The 17,543-nt window shown below is 67.6% G+C and overlaps 4 protein-coding genes across 4 annotated transcripts; 3 read left to right on the top strand and 1 right to left on the bottom strand.

Moving 5' to 3' along the window:
* Window positions 1–714: 714 nt before the first annotated feature.
* On the bottom strand, window positions 715–1,582 carry EMIHUDRAFT_367667 (hypothetical protein). Its single transcript, XM_005776800.1, has one exon. The coding sequence runs from the start codon at window positions 1,472–1,474 to the stop codon at window positions 911–913; it is 564 nt and encodes a 187-aa protein (XP_005776857.1). The 5' UTR covers window positions 1,475–1,582; the 3' UTR covers window positions 715–910.
* A 320-nt stretch (window positions 1,583–1,902) lies between these two features.
* EMIHUDRAFT_238461 (hypothetical protein) lies at window positions 1,903–2,554 on the top strand (the record flags this gene model as incomplete). Its single annotated transcript, XM_005776799.1, has 3 exons — window positions 1,903–1,991; window positions 2,256–2,302; window positions 2,541–2,554. The coding sequence occupies 3 exons, from the start codon at window positions 1,903–1,905 to the stop codon at window positions 2,552–2,554; spliced, it is 150 nt and encodes a 49-aa protein (XP_005776856.1).
* An 89-nt stretch (window positions 2,555–2,643) lies between these two features.
* Window positions 2,644–6,781, top strand: EMIHUDRAFT_74124 (hypothetical protein; the record flags this gene model as incomplete). The annotated part of the gene is made up of 11 exons (XM_005776798.1): window positions 2,644–3,308; window positions 3,343–3,466; window positions 3,777–3,962; window positions 4,037–4,050; window positions 4,187–4,383; window positions 4,483–4,616; window positions 4,669–5,047; window positions 5,165–5,229; window positions 5,311–5,391; window positions 5,472–5,615; window positions 6,008–6,781. The coding sequence occupies 11 exons, from the start codon at window positions 2,644–2,646 to the stop codon at window positions 6,779–6,781; spliced, it is 2,763 nt and encodes a 920-aa protein (XP_005776855.1).
* Window positions 6,782–9,778: 2,997 nt separating this feature from the next.
* Window positions 9,779–10,423, top strand: EMIHUDRAFT_238458 (hypothetical protein; the record flags this gene model as incomplete). The annotated part of the gene is made up of 3 exons (XM_005776797.1): window positions 9,779–9,839; window positions 9,910–10,010; window positions 10,388–10,423. The coding sequence occupies 3 exons, from the start codon at window positions 9,779–9,781 to the stop codon at window positions 10,421–10,423; spliced, it is 198 nt and encodes a 65-aa protein (XP_005776854.1).
* Window positions 10,424–17,543: the final 7,120 nt, after the last annotated feature.

Raw genomic sequence — 17,543 nt, 5'->3', positions numbered from 1 at the left:
CGTACTCGACGCGGAGCCGGCCCAGGCCGCAGTCGAGATCACAGGAGGGGGTGGCGTTGCTGGGCGGTGGCGGCGCCGCCAGCGCTCGGCGTCGACGCATATTACATGCATACACACATCGTTGTTCCACGCCGACTATTGCAATAGTTGGAAGGACGCGCGTTTTACTTGGAGGTGCTTTTCTTTTGTTCCGAAACGATGCCTGGGGAGGCGAGCACTCTCGCTGTGCCCCCCTAGCACAACAGCAGTGTCAGAGGCGACGTTCCTGTGTGGCGTGGCGTGGGGCTGCATAGCCGTCGACCCCTCCATCAAGGCGACGACGCACCTGCGCAAGCGCGGCAAGGCGGAGAACTCCGGCGACATGGACGGGCTGGTGGGCAAGCTGATGAAGGACCAGGAGGCCACAACCGCCGAGGGCGGCGAGTAGGGGTGGGGCAGCGAGCTCGCTGCCGAGCGGCGCGAGACGCGAGACTTTAGAAGAACGTGCGGTTTCCGTGTGCAGGCAGCGCGATCTCGGCCCGATCTCGGCCCGATCTCGCTTCTCGGCATCAGCAGGCATCGAGATCAGTGAGGAGGACCGTGCGCGTGCCCCATCGCTGGGGGCGTGGTGGTGGGTGGGTGGGTGGGTGGGTGGGGCGTGGGCGCCGTGGCCGTGGGTGGGTGGGTGCGGGTGCGGGGCGTGGGCGTGGGTGGGGCCTGGGGCCTGGGGAAGGTCAACACAGTACAGTACAACACATGCACCATAGGTCTACATACCTTAAGGTACGCCGCACAACATTTTTCAGCGTTCTTGCAAAGTTCACAACTGATGGTCATAGACATGAGCGAGATCTCGTACCGACGCGGCGCCGCCCTCGAGTTTGCCGCAACGCCAGCACCGCTGGCGCTGGCCGCTGGCCGCACACCCTCATCAGAAGCCCAGCAGCTGGGACAGCCCGCCAAACGCGCCCTCGCAGTGCGCCACGCCTTGCTTGGCGATCATGTCCGGCCGAGCAAAGACCCACGCGCCGATGGCAGCCACCACCGCCCCGCCCAGGGCCAGCATGGCGCCGGCCGAAACGAGGCTGCTGCGGCCGCCGCCCTCGCCCTCGGGCAGCAGCAGCGACGCCACGAGCAGCACGTGCAGCAGCAGCAGCGTCAGGCCGACCGCCTCGCGCCCCTCCTCCTCCTCGAGCGCCGACCACGCGAGCGCACCCAGCGGCAGCCCAAAGTCGAGCCGCGGCCACAGCCGGCCAGAGAATACGGATATCACCACTCCGAGGGCCGCGGCGAGCGCGGCCGCGGCGCCGAGCAGCTGGCGGCGTCGGGCAGGGCGGCTCTCGAGCGCATGCGCAGCGGGCAGCGCCACGCCGCCGCCAACGTAGGCCACCACCCACCACAGCGGGTCGGGGTCGTTGAGGTTGGCAAACGCGGCCGCGGAGAAGAAGAGGGCGGCCAGCACGAGGTACGCTGCCGTGGCGGAGCTGCGAAGCATAGAACCCATGGTCTGTGCCGCTCCCGACAGGCGAGTGTGTGCTGCCCGAGTCGAGGTGCGCACTCAGGGCGCTGGCAGTCCGAAAAATGCCGTGTGTGTGTGTGTCGGTCCGCGTCCCAAAGCAGTCACATTCACGCTTGTTGACCTTCTCTCTTGTTCACAGCCACATTTTTATCAATTGTTCACGACGGCGTTCACATGAAATTGCGGCATAGAACAATGCCTGAAGTCAAAGCAGATCGCATCACTTCACAGCTATCTTCACACCTTCCAGAAGCGCGAGCGCCGCATCCTCCAGCAGCGAGGGCTCACTGGTCAGGGCTGGCGAGTGGGCTTGTGGCTGCCAAGGGGGTCGCGGTGGTCAGCGGGGAGATCGGCGAGTTGTACGCGTTGACTAACGTGTTAGTCAGAGCTCATCGGACATCGCGATGGCGCAGATGTACGGCGTCCCCGAGTTCTTCGTCACCTTCACCGCGAACGAGACATGGGCTCTATGGCTCAGACTGGACTCCTCTTGGTCCCTTCTGATGCCCTAGGCCACACCTGGGCCTTACCTGGGGTCCTTCCTAGGTGCCGGGCAGGGCGGTTTGCCCCCCGAAAGCGAAACTGGCATGGCCGCCATGACATGGGGAACCTTAAGACTTAGAAACGCAAAGGGATCTCTACAACAAATACCGGGACGCCGGAGAGATCGGGAGGTTGGTCTCCCCCGCCTTCAGCCCTGACCCGTGCGACGGGGACGCCACCACCCTCGCCCAGGGATCTACAATGCTGTCTTAAGGTCCGACCTGTGGGCTCTGCCTGCGCTCGGCACCGGGCACCGCCTCGGTATACAAAATGCGCCTGCGGGCGGACCCTCACAGATCACAGATCACAAATACCTAAAGAGGAATCATTTTTGCGGAAATCTTTTTCTTTTTCCCCGGCTCTTTTTCTTTATATTATACTAACCCCGAGAAACCCTTCGGGTCACTCCTCATCGCAAACCCTGTCAGCAGTCCTCCTCCGGGAATGCACGTAAGAGCCACATACAAACAAATGGTCGCGGTTTTCTCCTTTTTCTCAGCATGGGTGTCGTAGATAGTTGAGTTGTCTATGGCCGCCGACGCCAGTGGTGAGCCCTCGACCTCTCTCGTCGTGCTACACGGGCTAGCTAGATAGTTGTCTGTATGGCCGCCGACGCCAGTGGTGAGCCCTCGACCTCTTTCGTCGTGCTACACGTCGCGGAGAAGCCGTCCGTGGCGCTCGCCATCGCAACCGCGCTCTCGGGCGGTCAGCGCTTCCGCTCGGTCGACGGAGCGCTTCCGACGCACGAGTTCACTGCTCGGCTGCCTCTCGGAAACGCTGCTCCTTCGCTCCGCCGCCACCGCGTCACGTCCGTGCGAGGTCACGTCTTCGCGCTCGACTTTGCGCCCGGGCCGCTTGACTCTTGGGACGCTGACCCGGAGGGCTGCTTCGCGGCTCCGACCCTGAAGAGCCCTTGCAGCGCGGGCGTGGTCGGCCACCTCTCTGCGGTGGCGAGAGGCGCGGCCGAGCTCGTGCTGTGGCTGGACGCGGACGCGGAGGGCGAGTCGATTGCGTTCGAGGTTGCGCACGTCTGCGAGCCTCACCTCTTCTCTTCACGCAAGTCCGTCCTCCGCGCCCGCTTCTCCGCGGTCTCGCCTGCAGCGCTGCTGGGCGCGCTGAAGACGCTCGGAGAGCCGGACGTGCGGCTGGCTGCTGCGGTGGACGCGAGGCAGGAGCTCGACTTGCGGCTCGGCGTGGCGTGGACCCGCTACCTCACCCGCCGGCTCGCCGGCCGATTCGGCAGCCACCGCCTCCCCTGCCCTCTCTGGTTGGCGGTCCGGCCCACACCGTCGGGCCTGCAGCTCAGGCGCCCTCCGCGGCTGCCTCGTCTCGTACGGGCCTTGCCAGACGCCCGCGCTTGGCTTCGTGGTGCGGCGCGACCACGAGCGGCGCAGCTTCACGCCGCACCCGCACTGGGCAGTGGAGGTCGAGCTCGCGCCCCTAACCCTAACCCTAACCCTAACCCTAACCCTGGGCGGTCGAGGTCGAGCTCGCGCCCCTAACCCTAACCCTAACCCTAACCCTGGGCGGTCGAGGTCGAGCTCGCGCCCCTAACCCTAACCCTAACCCTAACCCTAACCCTAACCCTAACCCTGGGCGGTCGAGGTCGAGCTCGCGCCCCTAACCCTAACCCTAACCCTAACCCTAACCCTAACCCTGGGCGGTCGAGGTCGAGCTCGCGCCACCAGAGGCGGTGGGCGGCACAGACGACGCGTGCGGGGCGGGCGGCGGAGAGAGCGACGGCGGGGCGGGCGGGGCCTCGCTGCGGCCAGAGTGGTCGCGGGGGCGTCTCTTCGACCGGCGGATCGCTCTGATGCTGCTGCAGCGAGTCCGCGCGGCGGCGGACGACGGCGACGGCGCGAGCGTGCTCGGCGTCGGCGAGGAAAGGGAGGACCGGAGGCCTCCGTCGCCGCTCAACACGGTCGCTCTGATGAGGCTCCTCTCGCCCGCTCTAGAGATTGGTAGAGCCCGAGGTAGAGCCGAGGTGGAGCCGAGGTTGAGCTTGGGCGGTGGGTTGCGGCGCAGGCTCGCCTAATTAACTACTAATTAACTACTAATTAACTTGGGCGGTGGGTTGCGGCGCAGGCTCGCCTAATTAACTACTAATTAACTACTAATTGACTTGGGCGGTGGGTTGCGGCGCAGGCTCGCCTCGTCGCGACTCGGGCTGGGCGCCTACTCGGCGATGCAGCTGGCGGAGGAGCTGTACTTGCGCGGCTTCCTCTCCTACCCCCGCACCGAGTCGTCCGGCTTCCCGCCCGGCTTCGACTTTCTGACGCCGCTCGAGGAGCTGGCGGCGCACCCCGCCTGGAGCGAGACTGCGTCGCGGCTGGTCGAGCTCGGTGCGGGGAGGGGCCCACTCTGCAAAGGCTACCGCGATCACCCGAGATCACCCGAGATTGACTCGAGACTAGGTGCGGGGAGGGGCCCACTCTGCGCAGGCGCGCGGGGCAAGGACGCAGGCGACCACCCGCCCATCACCCCCGCGAGGGCCGCCGGGCCGGACGAGGTTGGCGGCGGCGTGCGGTGGCGGATGTACGAGATGGCGCCGCACCGCACCTCTACCCCGCCGCCGGTGGAGCTGCCGTGGTGGGCGGTCCTGGCGAGGGCAGGCTGGCCGCGAGTAGGTGACGCAGACCTTCCTCGCCGCCCTCGGCTGCGCCGCCCGCGTCCGGCTGACTCGCGCGCGCTTCGGCGTCGCCGGCGAGGAGTTCACGAGCAGCGGCCTGGCGGTGGAGGAGGCGGGGTGGTACGAGGCGATGCCGCACCGCCGGCCGGCAGAGGTGTCGTTGCCGCCGCTGCGGAGCGGGGAGGCGTTGCGGGTGCGGGTGGCGGTTTTGCGAGAGGGTGAGACCGCTCCGCCGCCGCCGCTGAGCGAGGCGGAGCTGATTGGGGCGATGGAGGCGGCGGGCGTGGGGACCGACGCCTCGATCGCCGGCCACATCAAGGCGATCGAGGCGCGGAGGTATGTCCAGCTCGTCGGCAGGGGCGAGCGCGGCGGCGACGGTGGCGGCGGCGACGGCGGCGATGGCGGTTGCGGCGGAGGCGGCGGCAGGGGCCAAGGCAAGGGCGGCGCGGCGCGGCGCGGGGCGGGAGCGGGAGCGGGAGGGGGAGGGCCTCGAGCCTTCGAGCCGACGCCTCTCGGCCGTGCGCTCGTCGAGGGGTGCGCTGCCATCGACCCGGAGCTTGTCGCGCCGCTGGCCGCCTCTCGCTCCGAGGCGCCGCCTTTCCCCACCGGCGAAGAGGGCTGATGGGGCGGGAGGTGGGAGCAGGTGCGGTCGCACGTCGAGGCGCAGCTGCGGCGAGTGGCGAGCGGCGAGGCGCGAGAGAGGAGAGGAGAGACGGAGGCCGTAGCTACTGCCGTCACGGCCCCGCGCCTCGCACCAGGGTCCCGCGGGTAATCTCGGGTTATCTCGGGTAATCTCACCAGGCGTCCCGCGCCGACGTGCTGCGCCACTGCTTGGGCGAGTTCCGCCGCAAGTTTGCATTCTTCACCCAGTCGGCGCGCGCCGCCGCCGCCCCTTTGCGCCGCCCCCTCCTTGCACCACACGCGCACGCGGCACGCCCTCGCCAGGTGAGATTACCCGAGATTACTGGACAAGATCACCCGAGATTGACACGTGGCACGCCCTCGCCAGGTGAGATTACCCGAGATTACTGGAGAAGATCACCCGAGATTGACACGCGGCACGCCCTCGCCAGGTGAGATTACCCGAGATTACTGGAGAAGATCACCCGAGATTGACACGTGGCACGCCCTCGCCAGGTGAGCCATCTCGATGAAGCCTTCGAGGCCGCCTTCGGGCCGCCTCTACCCGGGGGGAAGGGAGGGGGGGGAGGGGGAGGGCGGGGCGAGCGTGGGGACGCCGCCGCCCAACCGCTCCGCCCCTTCACCGCTGACGCGAGCGGCCGCCCTCTCCTCCTGCTCCCGGGCGGCCCCACCCTGCTGACCCTGCCCGCACGTAGCCGCTCGCGCCTCGCCACCGCGTGATAGCTCCGAGAATAGGCGCGACGCCGCAGCTCTTCCACCCGTCGAGCGGCCGCCTCTGGAGCTTGCCAGCGGGAGGCAGCGTCAAGCCCCACTCCGGCCGCATTTGCCCTGCTTGCGGCTTCGAGCTCTGCCTCTTCTCGCCGCGCGCACCGCCCAGCCGCGCCTACCCCCTCTGCCCGTCCTGCTTCGACGACAGCCTCGACGACGGGGCGGCGGGGATTGCATCCACCGGCGCCGACGTCGACGCCTCCGCCGAGACGTTCGCTGCCGTGTACGCGAGCGGCTCTCCTCACGGCGAGTCTCACCCTGCCGTGGCGCCGCTCGTCGCTTGCGCGTGCCCCGTGTCCGGCCGGGAGGGAGGCGCGCTCCTGCTCGACCCGCGAGGAGGGCCCGAGTGGCGGCTCGTCTCGACCCGCGCCTCCTTCGCCTACCGCCTGCCGCCCTTCATCCACTCGCTGCGCGTCGGCGCTCCGTGCGGCTGCGATGCTGCGCGCGGCGGCGACGGCGTGGTCGGCTGCCGCTTTCTGCACGTCGAGTTCCACCGCGACTACTCGCCGATTGAGGGGGGCGGCACGGCGCACACCGGCTGCCTCCGCAGCGACGAGCTGCTGCAGGCGCTGTGCGAGTTTGAGGAGGCGGGCGGCAGGGGGCGGGGGCGGGGCAAGGGCGGCAAGGGTAGCAAGGGTAGCAAGGCCAAGGGCGGCAAGGGCGGCAAGGGCGGCGGTCGAGGCGGCGCCGGTAAGGGCTGAAAGTTGCAAACCAAGCCTACGACACTTTGTGCACACCAAAAGCTCCAGGGACTACGGACACACAAGTCCCCATAGCATCTCTCGCGTGGTACCGAAAGTACGACTACGGCCCTCTAATCGAGTAAGAGAGAGAGATGCGAGACCGGAAAGCGACCGAGAGGCGGTGTCCAGAGTTTTGTGGGTGTACCAAAAGTGCAACTGGAAGCAGGAAGGGTCGTACGGGCGCCGCGTAGTCCGTAGTACGGGGAGGGGTTGGGGGGCTTGCGGCGCGCTCCCTGACCCTGTGCGAGAGTCTCACACCCCAGTGCAGCACGAGCGCGAGGGCGTCAATTCAGCGATCGATGGCGGACAGCAGTGAGGTCGTGCCGCTCACGAACTGGCCGCGCCCCGCGTAGAGACGTTGCACCCGCGCGAGGCGCGGCACGCCGCTGCCGGGAGAGACGCCTCGGTTGACGGCGGCGGCGTCGACGGTCGGGAAGACGCCGCGCGAGACGCCCGGAGTCGAGGCGGGCACCGTGGGCGGCGCGTCCCCGTCGAGCGCCTCCTGCAGCCGGTACGACTCCCAGCCAAAGGACTCGCCCGGCTCGAGCACGAGGGCGAACTCGGTCGCGAAGGGGCGACGGCGGCTGAGCCGGAGAGGCGCGAGGGCGTGCGCGCCGCCCGGCAGCAGCACCATCGCCGGCGCCCCGTCGCCGCCAAAGGCGACGCTGCGCGCGGCGAGCGGCGGAGGCGACGTGGCAGACCCATCCTCCCTGCCTTCCTCCCCCCCGCCCTCCTCCCCCCCGCCCCCCAGCGGCGCGAGCGTGCCCGACGAGGAGAGCGGCTCCATCACCTCGCCCGCGAACGAGGTGCACTGCAGCCTGCGCGACACCGCCGTCCCTCCGTCCCAGAGCGGCCGCGTGCCGTACTTGAGCACGACATTGTACACGTTCGTGGAGCAGTGGCCGAAGAGGCGGAGCGCGCCCTATGGGAGACACGTCCTTCTCCTCCAGGACAGGTCATGGCGCCTCTCTCCCGCACTGCGCCGCGTGCCGGCGCCGCAGCAGACGGGGCCGCGTCCTTGGGCGCTCGCGCGCACGCGTCCCCCGCCCAACTCCCCTCCAGGTCGGGCAGGCTCAGCGAGGACAGCGGCGCGGGCGGCGGCGGCGGCGCAGACGGCTCCACGCGCCGCTCGACCAGCAGAAGCAAGTGCTGCAGCTCGGCCTCGCCGCCCTCGCCCTCGCCCTCGCCCTCGCCTTCGCCCGCGCCTCCGCCCGCGCCTCCGCCCGCGCCTCCGACGTCGTCGCAGCCGTAGACGAGCAGGCAGCGCCACCGCTCGCCGTCAGAGGCGGCGAGGGAGTGCTCGAGCACGAGCCTGCCGTCGTCCGCACCTCCGTCGCCACCCGCCGCGGCGATGAGCGCGTCTGCGTGCAGCAGGCCGTCCGGGTGCTCGTCCGAGAAGCTGCCGTCGAGATCGACGTCGAGGGACGCCGAGGCTTGCACCCCGTGGAGGACGGGCGCGGCGGAGGAGTCAATCTGCGTCGCCGTGGCGAGCTCGAGGGCGCCGCTCTCGCTGACCGTGTGAGTGAAGGAGAGGTCCACCGGCGGCGCGCAGGAGAAGAGGTCGGACCTGCGGCAGGTGCGGCGGAGGCGAGGCCGTCGGTGAGAGGAGGAGGAGGCGAAGGCGGTGGTGGTGGCTCTCTGAAGTGTTGTGGCACCGATCGTAGACGAGTGCTCGTCCGCGCCAGGTGCCTGTGTTGAAGGATGTGAGCGCGTCCCACGGAGAGGCCTCGTTGGGCGAGCTCACGCTGCTGCAGCGTGGCGGCGGGGCGCGCGGAGAGAAGGGAAGGCCGAGCACACGCATAGCCCTCCTCTCTCACCGAAAAAAGAATTTTACGCCGCCCCGCACGAGTAGGCACGGGACTGGCGCGCACTGGCACTAACAGGCGCACGCCGCCAAGGCGAAAAGTCCCTTCTTTAGTCGGCTCCCCTCCATACCAGAGGGCGTCGATCTCGGAGCGGCGGCCGAAAGTCAGGTTGGGGTACCAAGGCCGGCGCGCCGACGGGAAGGAGCCGTGGTTCGGACGGAGCCGGCCCGGCAGGCGTGGCGCAACCTGCCCCAAATTGCGTGGGCGTGAGACCCGGGGGGGCGGCGGCGCCTGGGCGGCGGCGTGGCGCGGGGCTCTTCTGGCTGCTGCTGCGGGGCTCTGGCTGCGATGCGCGAGGCTGCGCCTGGAAGGTTGTGATGCCGCACGTGAGGTTGTTGTGCGCCACCGCGAGCGCGGGCCTGTCGCTGGCGGCGGCGATGTCGGCGCACGGGCGCGCCTCGAGCAAGTCCACCTCCGGCACGCCTATGTGACATGTCTCGGACATGTCGCGGACATGTCCTGCGACATGTCCTCGAGCAGCTCCACCTCCGGCACGCCTCGCCCCTGATACCAATGCTTGTGCTTTGCCATCAGCAACCAGCCCCTCAGCCACTGGCCACCCCCGCGTCACCCCCAAAAGAAACATAGAAGGTCCAATCTCAGAACGGCCGTCAAAAAACTAAAAAGAATTTTACAACAAAGCTCCCTCGCACAACACTGGGCACGGGACTGGCTCGCACTGGCACTAACACAGGTACACCACGGGAGCCGCCTAAGCGACTCCTGCGAGAGTGGCGAGGCACTTAGCTCCGTGCACCCGCCCACCCCCGCCACAGGCAAGCTCATTCACAACCTGCTCTGCGATTGCCGTGTGAAGAACGACTGAGAACTTTCCGAAAAAAATCCAAGAGAGGGGTCAAATCCTGACGGGAAGTTCTCAGCCTATTCGTTCTCATCCACAAGCGTTCGGTTGGTCCTCGCTGACATCCGCGTACTTTTAGCTCTCTCTCTCTCCGCGTAAACTAGTCGCCGAAAATCGGGACGGGCGAAATCGTCGCCCTCAATAGGGTATCGTGCGCCTGCTCTCGCGCGCGCCTGCTGCTCTCACGCGCGCCTGCTTCTACGGGTTCACGCGCGCCCACAGGTAGCCATGATGGATACGAACCAGAGCGGCGCCATGAAGACGCTTCTCGTCGTCACCGCCGCTTTTGGTGCGCAAAACCATTCGGCCCTATTCCCGCCGCTTGCCCCTTGTACACAATTCGTACTAATCCGTTGCAGGCGGAGCGTTTGTGGGCACCCTCGCCACACATGCGCTGGCCCCATCACCAGCGCTCAAGGCGTCGTACGTCGCGGCTGAAAAGATGCAGCCGGCGTTCGAGGTGTGCGCGCCTTCTAGCCTTGCCGCGCAGTCGCCTGCTATCTCCGCCCTCGAGCCCCCCCCCCCCCCCTCCAACGTCTGCACTTGTCTGATCCTAGCTCTGTGGGCTCAGATGACGATCGAGAAGCTGGCCGTCCCGGCCGAGAAGCTGGCCGTCCCGGCCGAGAAGCTGGCCGTCCCGGCCGAGAAGCTGGCCGCCCCGGCCGAGAAGCGGCCGCCCCCGCGAATGAAGGAATGCATGAATGCATGCCAGGGAGGGACGGGAATGAAGGAATGCATGAATGCATGCATGAATGAATGAAATGAATGAGTCGCCCCCAGGACCGGGGATGAGTCGCTCTCTCTCCCGTCAGACATGCTCGACACAGATGCGGACAGGCAACCTGGTTTGTGGAGCTCCCGCAGATGTTCTGACAGAGACCTGGCCGTTCTGACAGCGTTCTGACAGCGTTCTGACAGTGTTCTGACAGTGTTCTGACAACGTTCTGACAGCGCAAAATCCTCCCCTCTCTTCACAGCTCAGGGGCTCTGACATTCCCAGTTGCCCCGCTCCTTCCCTCTTCCTGTCTTGAAGTCTCCCTCCGAGCCACGGACGGACCACGATGTCGTTCTCCTCCTCCTTGCGCGCCCTCGCCTCTTTCTGCAGTATCTCCACACAGGTCCCAGTCCCGTGTCGTGCGAAAAAAGAATTTATTCGCGCGCGAGGGCGCACAGGACGATTCACGGATCACGCTTGGAAAAAGAATTTTACGAACCTACTCTCTCTCACGACACCGGAGACGCCGTTGGACGATCTGCTGAACAATGGTGCGGAGCCGAAAGGGGCGTCCGCCCACCACGCTTTGAGGCCCGTTTAGCTGCCGTCAGAGCAGCCCCCTCTTGACGAGCCGCTTCTCCTCCTTGAGCGACGCGAGCCGCATCGACAGCTGCCGCAGCCGGAGGCTCATCTCCTCGAGCGCCAGCCCGCCGCCGTCGCCTATCGCTCAACGCCCACCGCCCCGCGTCTCTGGGGCTGGCGCGTCCCTCTCGCCTCGGCGCGTCCCTCTCGCCTCGGCGCGCTCGCTCGCGCATCGCGTCCGCCCGCGGCTTGAGCGCCTCCGCCTGCTGGCGGTGGGACCTTCTCGGAAGCTTCTCGGAGCCGTCCTGTGGGGCTGCAGCGCCTCCGCCTCGGCGCGAGTGAAGTCCTCTTGCACCCGCAGCCACTGCAGCCGCACCTGCGCACGCAAACGCGGGAGATGAGGGGGCGGGGAGCGGCGCAGGAGGCGCGCAAGGCCGTCTCACGCCGAGCGCACGGCGGCGGGGTCGGCGTCCGCGGCGCTGCTCGCGAGCTCGTGGAAAGCGGTCGGCGCCTGTCGACTGATGACCACTGATGACCGCTGAATGAACACTCCTGAGCTCGCAAGGAGGCCGGCGCCGTCGCAAACGACTCTGGCAGCTCGATGAGCGCCATCCCTGCGCGCGCACCAACGCCAGGCGGCGGCGCGGCGGCGGGCCCGGGCGCGCTCTCGCCCCGCAGCGCCGCGCACTCGCCCTCGAAGCGAGCCAGCGCCGCCTCGAAGCGCGAAGCGGCGGCGGCGGGCACCGCCAGCCGCGTCGGCTCCGCCGGCGGCGCCGCCGACGCCCAGACGCGCGCCTCGTCGTCGCGCGGCGTATGCCAGGCGAGCGGGTCTGGCAGCGCAGAGGCGGCGTCAGAGGCGGGGTCCGGCTCGTCGTCGTCCTCGGGAAAAGGGCCAAAGGGCAGGCCGGGCGTCGCTGCCGCCGCCGAGGGTGGCGGCGCGGGTGTGGGCGCGTCCGCGGCGGGCGCCGCAGCTGCCGGCGCGGCCGGTGCGGCTGGCGCGGCTGGCGCATCGGCGGCGCCGGGTGCGGCGAGCTTGGAGTAGAGGCGCTGGCCTCCCCCGTCCGGGGCGAGCTGAGGCACCGCGGGCGCGCCGCCGAGCGCAATGGCTTGCTGCGCGCGCGGCCGAGGCGCGGGCGGGCCCGCGGCGCGGACGGCTCCCGCGCCGCCCTCCTCGTCGCTGCTCTCGAGGTCGTCGGCGATGCGAATTGCCTGGGCGCTGCGAGGCAGGTAGTCGGCGATCACCTCCTCAACGTACCGCGACGGCGCGGCCAGGTCACGGCGCATCCACCGGCGAAACTCCTCGTCGTCCGCGTACCGGTAAACCGTGTAGGCCGCGACCGCGCCCCCAGCTGTGCCCGCGCCCGCCACAGCAGCGAGACCAATCTTCCACGCGCTCGTGCCAGAGGAGGCCTCGGCGGCGGGGGCAGCTGTGCAGAGAAGACGGTGCGCTCGGCGCCGCATCGCGGAGTACGCCATCATCCGCCCGGCAACCTAATCTCGGGTCATCTCGGGTCATCTCGGGTCATCTCGCGTCATCTCGCGGCAGCCTGTGTGTGCACAAGGCGAGGCTGTGAATCGTGTACGGTCCCTTTGCACTCTCGCGTCCGCGGGAGCACACGAGCTACGACTGCGATGCGTCGGGTATTGTTCTCCGTCTCCCCGGCGAGCGTCTCTCGCTTGGGTGCAAGCGTGCGCTTGCAGCTGTGCCGTTCCTCGCTTGGCGTCCCTTGTCGAGGGGTGTGCGCGGGCGGCGCGCCAGAGCGAAGAAGCGTGGGCGAGCTTTCAAGTACGCTCGTCTGGCGCGTATAGCACGTGTTCACGTCACAACATCTTCACACGCGTGTGGACGCGTGTATTTATCATGCACATGTCTCTCCGCGCACGCTCGTGCGCGCTCAGACATGTATGTGCGAAGGGATGCGCTAGAGGCTATTGGAGTCCCTTCAGAGAGATGGGATCCTATGCCTTATCCCCTTGGCGTGGCGAGCGGCAGAAGGGGGGCGTCCCCAGTATGGGTCCTCCCTGCCTGCTGCACGCCGACGCCTCAGGGTGGCGGGGCGGCGGGCGAGAGTGCCCGCCCGACGCCGTGACTCTCGGGAGGGGCGCGCGGGCCCTCCACGTGCTCCACGAGGGGCCCGCCCCGCACACAGCGGCCCCTTCAATTCTTTTGCCGAGGGCGCGGGGGTGGGTCGCGCAGTGCCCGCTGGCGGGGCAAGCGGCGAGGGGGTCGCCGGGGGTGTTGGGATTATGGGGATGGTCTTTTCGGCGAGCACTACGGTGCTCGCGGATTCGACTGTCCCCCCGATCGTGCCCACCTCTATGAGGACGACGGCGCCTTCTAAAGGTCCGTCGCAGGCTGTGCCTCTTTTGGTACCTGTGTCGAACCCCGCGCCTTCAAGCTGGATTGTTGAATTCTTTTGCCGGCGGAACTGTAATGCCGACCAGCTCCCGGAAGCAGCGCGAGCAAGAGCTCGCCACCGAGCGCGCCAACGCCGACGCGGAGGCGGCGGCGCGCCGTTTCCCGGTGCGCCTCAACCTCCTCACCTATGCGAAGTTCTGGTCTCTGATGTACATGGGGCAGGTGTCGTGCATCTACGTGCACGCGGTGCGCGAGAGCGGGCCCTCGCAACTCTGGCCAAAAGCGCTCGAGATAATCACCGAGCTCGCCGCCAACCACACGCGCTCTGCTGTCGTGTGGTACTTCTTCACCAACGTGATTGCGCTATACTCATCCGGGCGGTTGGGGGGGGGCGGGAGGCTTTATGGAGGCCAGATCATGGAGCACTTGATGCGTTGCGTCGACGAGGCCTTCGAGGCGCCGGACCCCGCGCCGGCCGGCTTTCTCGGCTGCATTCTACAATGGCTGCCGGGCAACAAGTTGTCGCCATTGGACGTCTTTGTCAGCGCACTCGCCAATAAATCCACGCCGCACGCGACGAACCCAGTCCTCCGGCTGCCTGGCCGCGAGTATGCGGCGGTAGTTTTATACGTCCTCCGGCTTCATACGTTCCTCTCCACCTCGGCCTCAATGCCCCACTTCCGCTCCCAACCGCCCCGTGCCACACTCTCCCATCCCCCCCGCCCTGCTCCTCTTAGGTACAAGGTGGGATCGCTTCAGTCACGGGTGGGCTACGCAAGCTCCGTTGCCAAAACAGCTGTGTACGTAATGGGCTCGTTCTCCTACTTCATCAAGCCTCTCCAAGAGCAGTTTGGGCGTGGACAGTTTGCCTCTATGTCCGCAGCTGTGCGCTGTGCCGCCCGCGTCGCCAAAAGCGGGTCGTCCGCCGCCCGGAGGATGCCATCCGGGCGGCGGTGGAAGACGAGGCGGCGAGGTGCGCGGCGGCCGAGGCGGCGAGACGCGCTCAGCATATCCACCAACCTCGAGTTTGTGAGTTGGCTGCTGCGGCTGTGCTCCTGCTGCTGCTGCTGGATCTTAAGGTTGCTCGCGGCCCAGTGGGGATTTTGGCCTTCGCAGGCACCGTCTACAGTGGGTTGCGGGCATTAAGGTGGCAGTCCGGGTTCTGTGAAGAGGGTCGCTCGTCGAATGCGAGCCAGTTCGCTCGCGACGCCGACGCCGACGCCGCCGCCGGAACGACCGCGGCGGCCGGTCGAGCGGCCGCCCCGGCCAGCGGCCGTATCGAGCCTGCCCGTCGCGAAGGTGCGGACCTCACGCGCCCCACCGGCCGCCCGCGCCGCCGCGCCCACGTCGCTCTCTCGAAGCCGAGCGCCACGCCGCTACGACTCCCATCGCGACGACTCCCGTGCTCGCTCCTGGCGCAGGCGATCGACTCCTGACACCCATCGAGCGGATGGGCGCGTTCCCGCCGCGACCCGGTACTCTCGAACGACTTTTGAGGGCAAAAGGTGCCGCCCGAGCCCATTCCCGCCGCCCGCCGCCCGAGATCAGCTGCCACCGGCCAGCGCGCGCGCGGAGACCTGCCGCGAGCGCCTCCGTGGCCCTAGCTGGGGTGATTAGCAAGCGCCTCGGCACTTTAGATTCGCCCCTCGGGCTTTTCCGCGCGCGTGATCAGTCTCGCGTTCTCTCCTTTTTCAGGCGCCTGTTTTCGGCCTCTGAAGAGCAACCGTCGAGGCGTCGATGCTCGCCTCCACGCCCGCGCCAAACCTCCGCGATTGGGGCGCCTTGTCGACGGGATCAATTGTGATTCCGGGCGCATTTTTCTGGCATTTAACTCGCACGTCGGCGACTCTTAGTCGCTTCTCCGTGCTAGGAGGCCTCTGTTTTGTGTCCGTGAGGACTAGATCGAAACTAACATTTCGGCACATTTCAGTTAAATACCAGAAAAATGCGCGTTCACTCACAATTCATGTGTATATGAACGGTGCCGACGGGTTTGGCGAGCATCGAAGCCGTCCAGGCGCAGCAACGCGACGGTTTCGGAGGCCGACGGCTCCGAAAGAGCCTCCCGAGCGAGGCCGGCGCGGTCACGGTACCATGGAGGCCACAGACGTCGCCGGAGCGGCACTCCCGGGGCGCCACTCCCTCACCCGGTCAGGGGGGGCCAACCACAGCCCGCCTCACCGTCCGTGGAGCTTCCGTGGTCCGCCGCTTCGGCTTCGATTTTCGACCCTCCCGAGGCTGCTAGACTAGGTCCAGCCCTGGGTGAGCCAGATCTGACGTTTTGGGACATCGCGTCAGATCCGTGTTTTTTTGGTCTTGCGGTACATCTCTCCGCTCGCCACCTCACGCTCCGCCGTCCGGCCATGGATGGTCCGATGGAGCTCGCCGAGCTCCATCGGACCATCCAACTCCGGTCACCGAGTCTGAACGCGCTCAGCCTCAGGAGGTACCAAACCGCGCGAATTCTGCACGCCTCGCTGCACCGCTGGCTTGACTGAATCAGGCAGCAGCAGGCTGCTGCTGCTGCCACAGCAGCAGCCTGCTGCGGCCCCAATACGCAAGTTAATGACCAGCATTGCTGCCGGGGGCATTCGAGCCGCCACAGCCGGTGTGCGGCTGTGCACTGCCACCTGCCCGCGGCTAAGCACAATGTGTGCTCGCATTGGATGAGCCCTGCTGATGGACCTGCGTCGCCTTAGCTGCACGAGAGCAATGCCGCAGGCGGCGGCCGTGGCATACACTGCGAGCACACTCGGTGCAGCTGCAAGGTGCAGCAAGAGCACGTCGTTCCTGCCTCTGATGCCACTCTCGCGGCTTGTAGCGCGTCACTCGCGCATGCTCTCCAGGAGCTATGGCGGGCGCGTGTGTGGGGCTGTAGCCTGTGTTTGGCCGGTTCTGACCCGTTTACTATCAGTACCATGCCTGGGCCACAATAATCGCACACGGGGAGCGGCTCAGGGACCCAGTAAGCCGCGGAATCGCCAAATGTCACAACCCGGCTCACCCAGGGCTGGACCTAGTCGCTAGAGCAGCCCCGCGGAGCCTCCCGGATGCATCGGCACACCGTCGTCCAGAACGCCGGCGCACGCGCTGCCCAGTGACTGGGCGGGTCGGCCCCGACTAGGGGCGGGCCCAGCCGCGCGGAGAAGACCATCCCACTCGCGGTTCGTCGCACCGTCCGCTCCGGTTTTCGTCTCGAGCGGGTCGTGAGACGGCCGCGAGAGCGAGCACCGCGGTCACGGTACCGTGGAGGCCACAGACGTCGCCGGAGCGGCACTCCCGGGGCGCCACTCCCTCGCCCGGTCAGGGGGGGCCAACCACAGCCCGCCTCACCGTCCGTGGAGCTTCCGTGGTCCGCCGCTCCGGCTTCGATTTTCGACCCTCCCGAGGCTGCTAGAGCAGCCCCGCGGAGCCTCCCGGATGCATCGGCACACCGTCGTCCAGAACGCCGGCGCACGCGCTGCCCAGTGACTGGGCGGGTCGGCCCCGACTAGGGGCGGGCCCAGCCGCGCGGAGAAGGCCAGCGAGCTCGAAACACGTCGCCGCGGCCGGCCGTTTCGCAAGCCTGAGCGGGTCGCCAGACACCCGCGAGAGCCAGCAGCTAGAGCGCCGTCGTAGCCGCAGATCGAGTCGAGGAGCTTGATGTCCACGGTAGCAGTTGTGGAGAGCGGTGGCACGGTGCGTGTAGACGCGTCGATTGAGGGCTCCCTTTCGAAACGCGACGGGTACGGCATGACAACTGCCAGTACAGTTTTACGCCGGCCAGCGTGAGAGCACAACAGGGAGCCGGCGACCCGTACGCTTTGCGCGTGGCGACTGGTGGCTGTCTGGAGCTCGTGTGAGCTGGGCCGACGCGTGGCCGAGCCGAGAGGACCAGCGAGCGACCACGTTGGCCATGAAGCTTGGCGGCCGGCGCCTCGTCGCCAGACGTCACAGCGGCGTGGACGTAGGAGTGTGCGGCGACGGTTACCGGCAAATCCGGCCCAGTGTGGCCGGCAGCTGCCTAGCGCTGGCCTGTGGCCGGCGCCGCGGTGGCGGATAAGGCGTCTCGCCGCCGTGGCGGCGGTCGGCAGGTGCGAGCGTGATGCCATCTTGCGGGACGACACCCGTCTCGCAAAACCCCGACTGCCACCTTAAGAAAACGTCGCGGCAAGAAACCCTACCAAGAGATTTCCGCAAAAATCTAAGAAACCACGGCGCGCCGCAGGCGCGGCCCCGAGAAAAGGCCAGACACGAGTCTCGAGTGTGAACGGGAGCCCCAGCTCAAAATTTCTCATCGCCTGCGGCGACCGCACGGCCTACTCGCCCAAGTACTCGCTCTCTTTTATGTCCCACCA

Source organism: Emiliania huxleyi, assembly GCF_000372725.1.
Source record: "Emiliania huxleyi CCMP1516 unplaced genomic scaffold EMIHUscaffold_271, whole genome shotgun sequence".
Classification (NCBI taxonomy): Eukaryota; Haptophyta; order Isochrysidales; family Noelaerhabdaceae; genus Emiliania; species Emiliania huxleyi.
The sequence above is the reverse complement of the archived record's forward strand: the minus strand, read 5'-3'. Positions and strand labels throughout refer to the sequence as shown.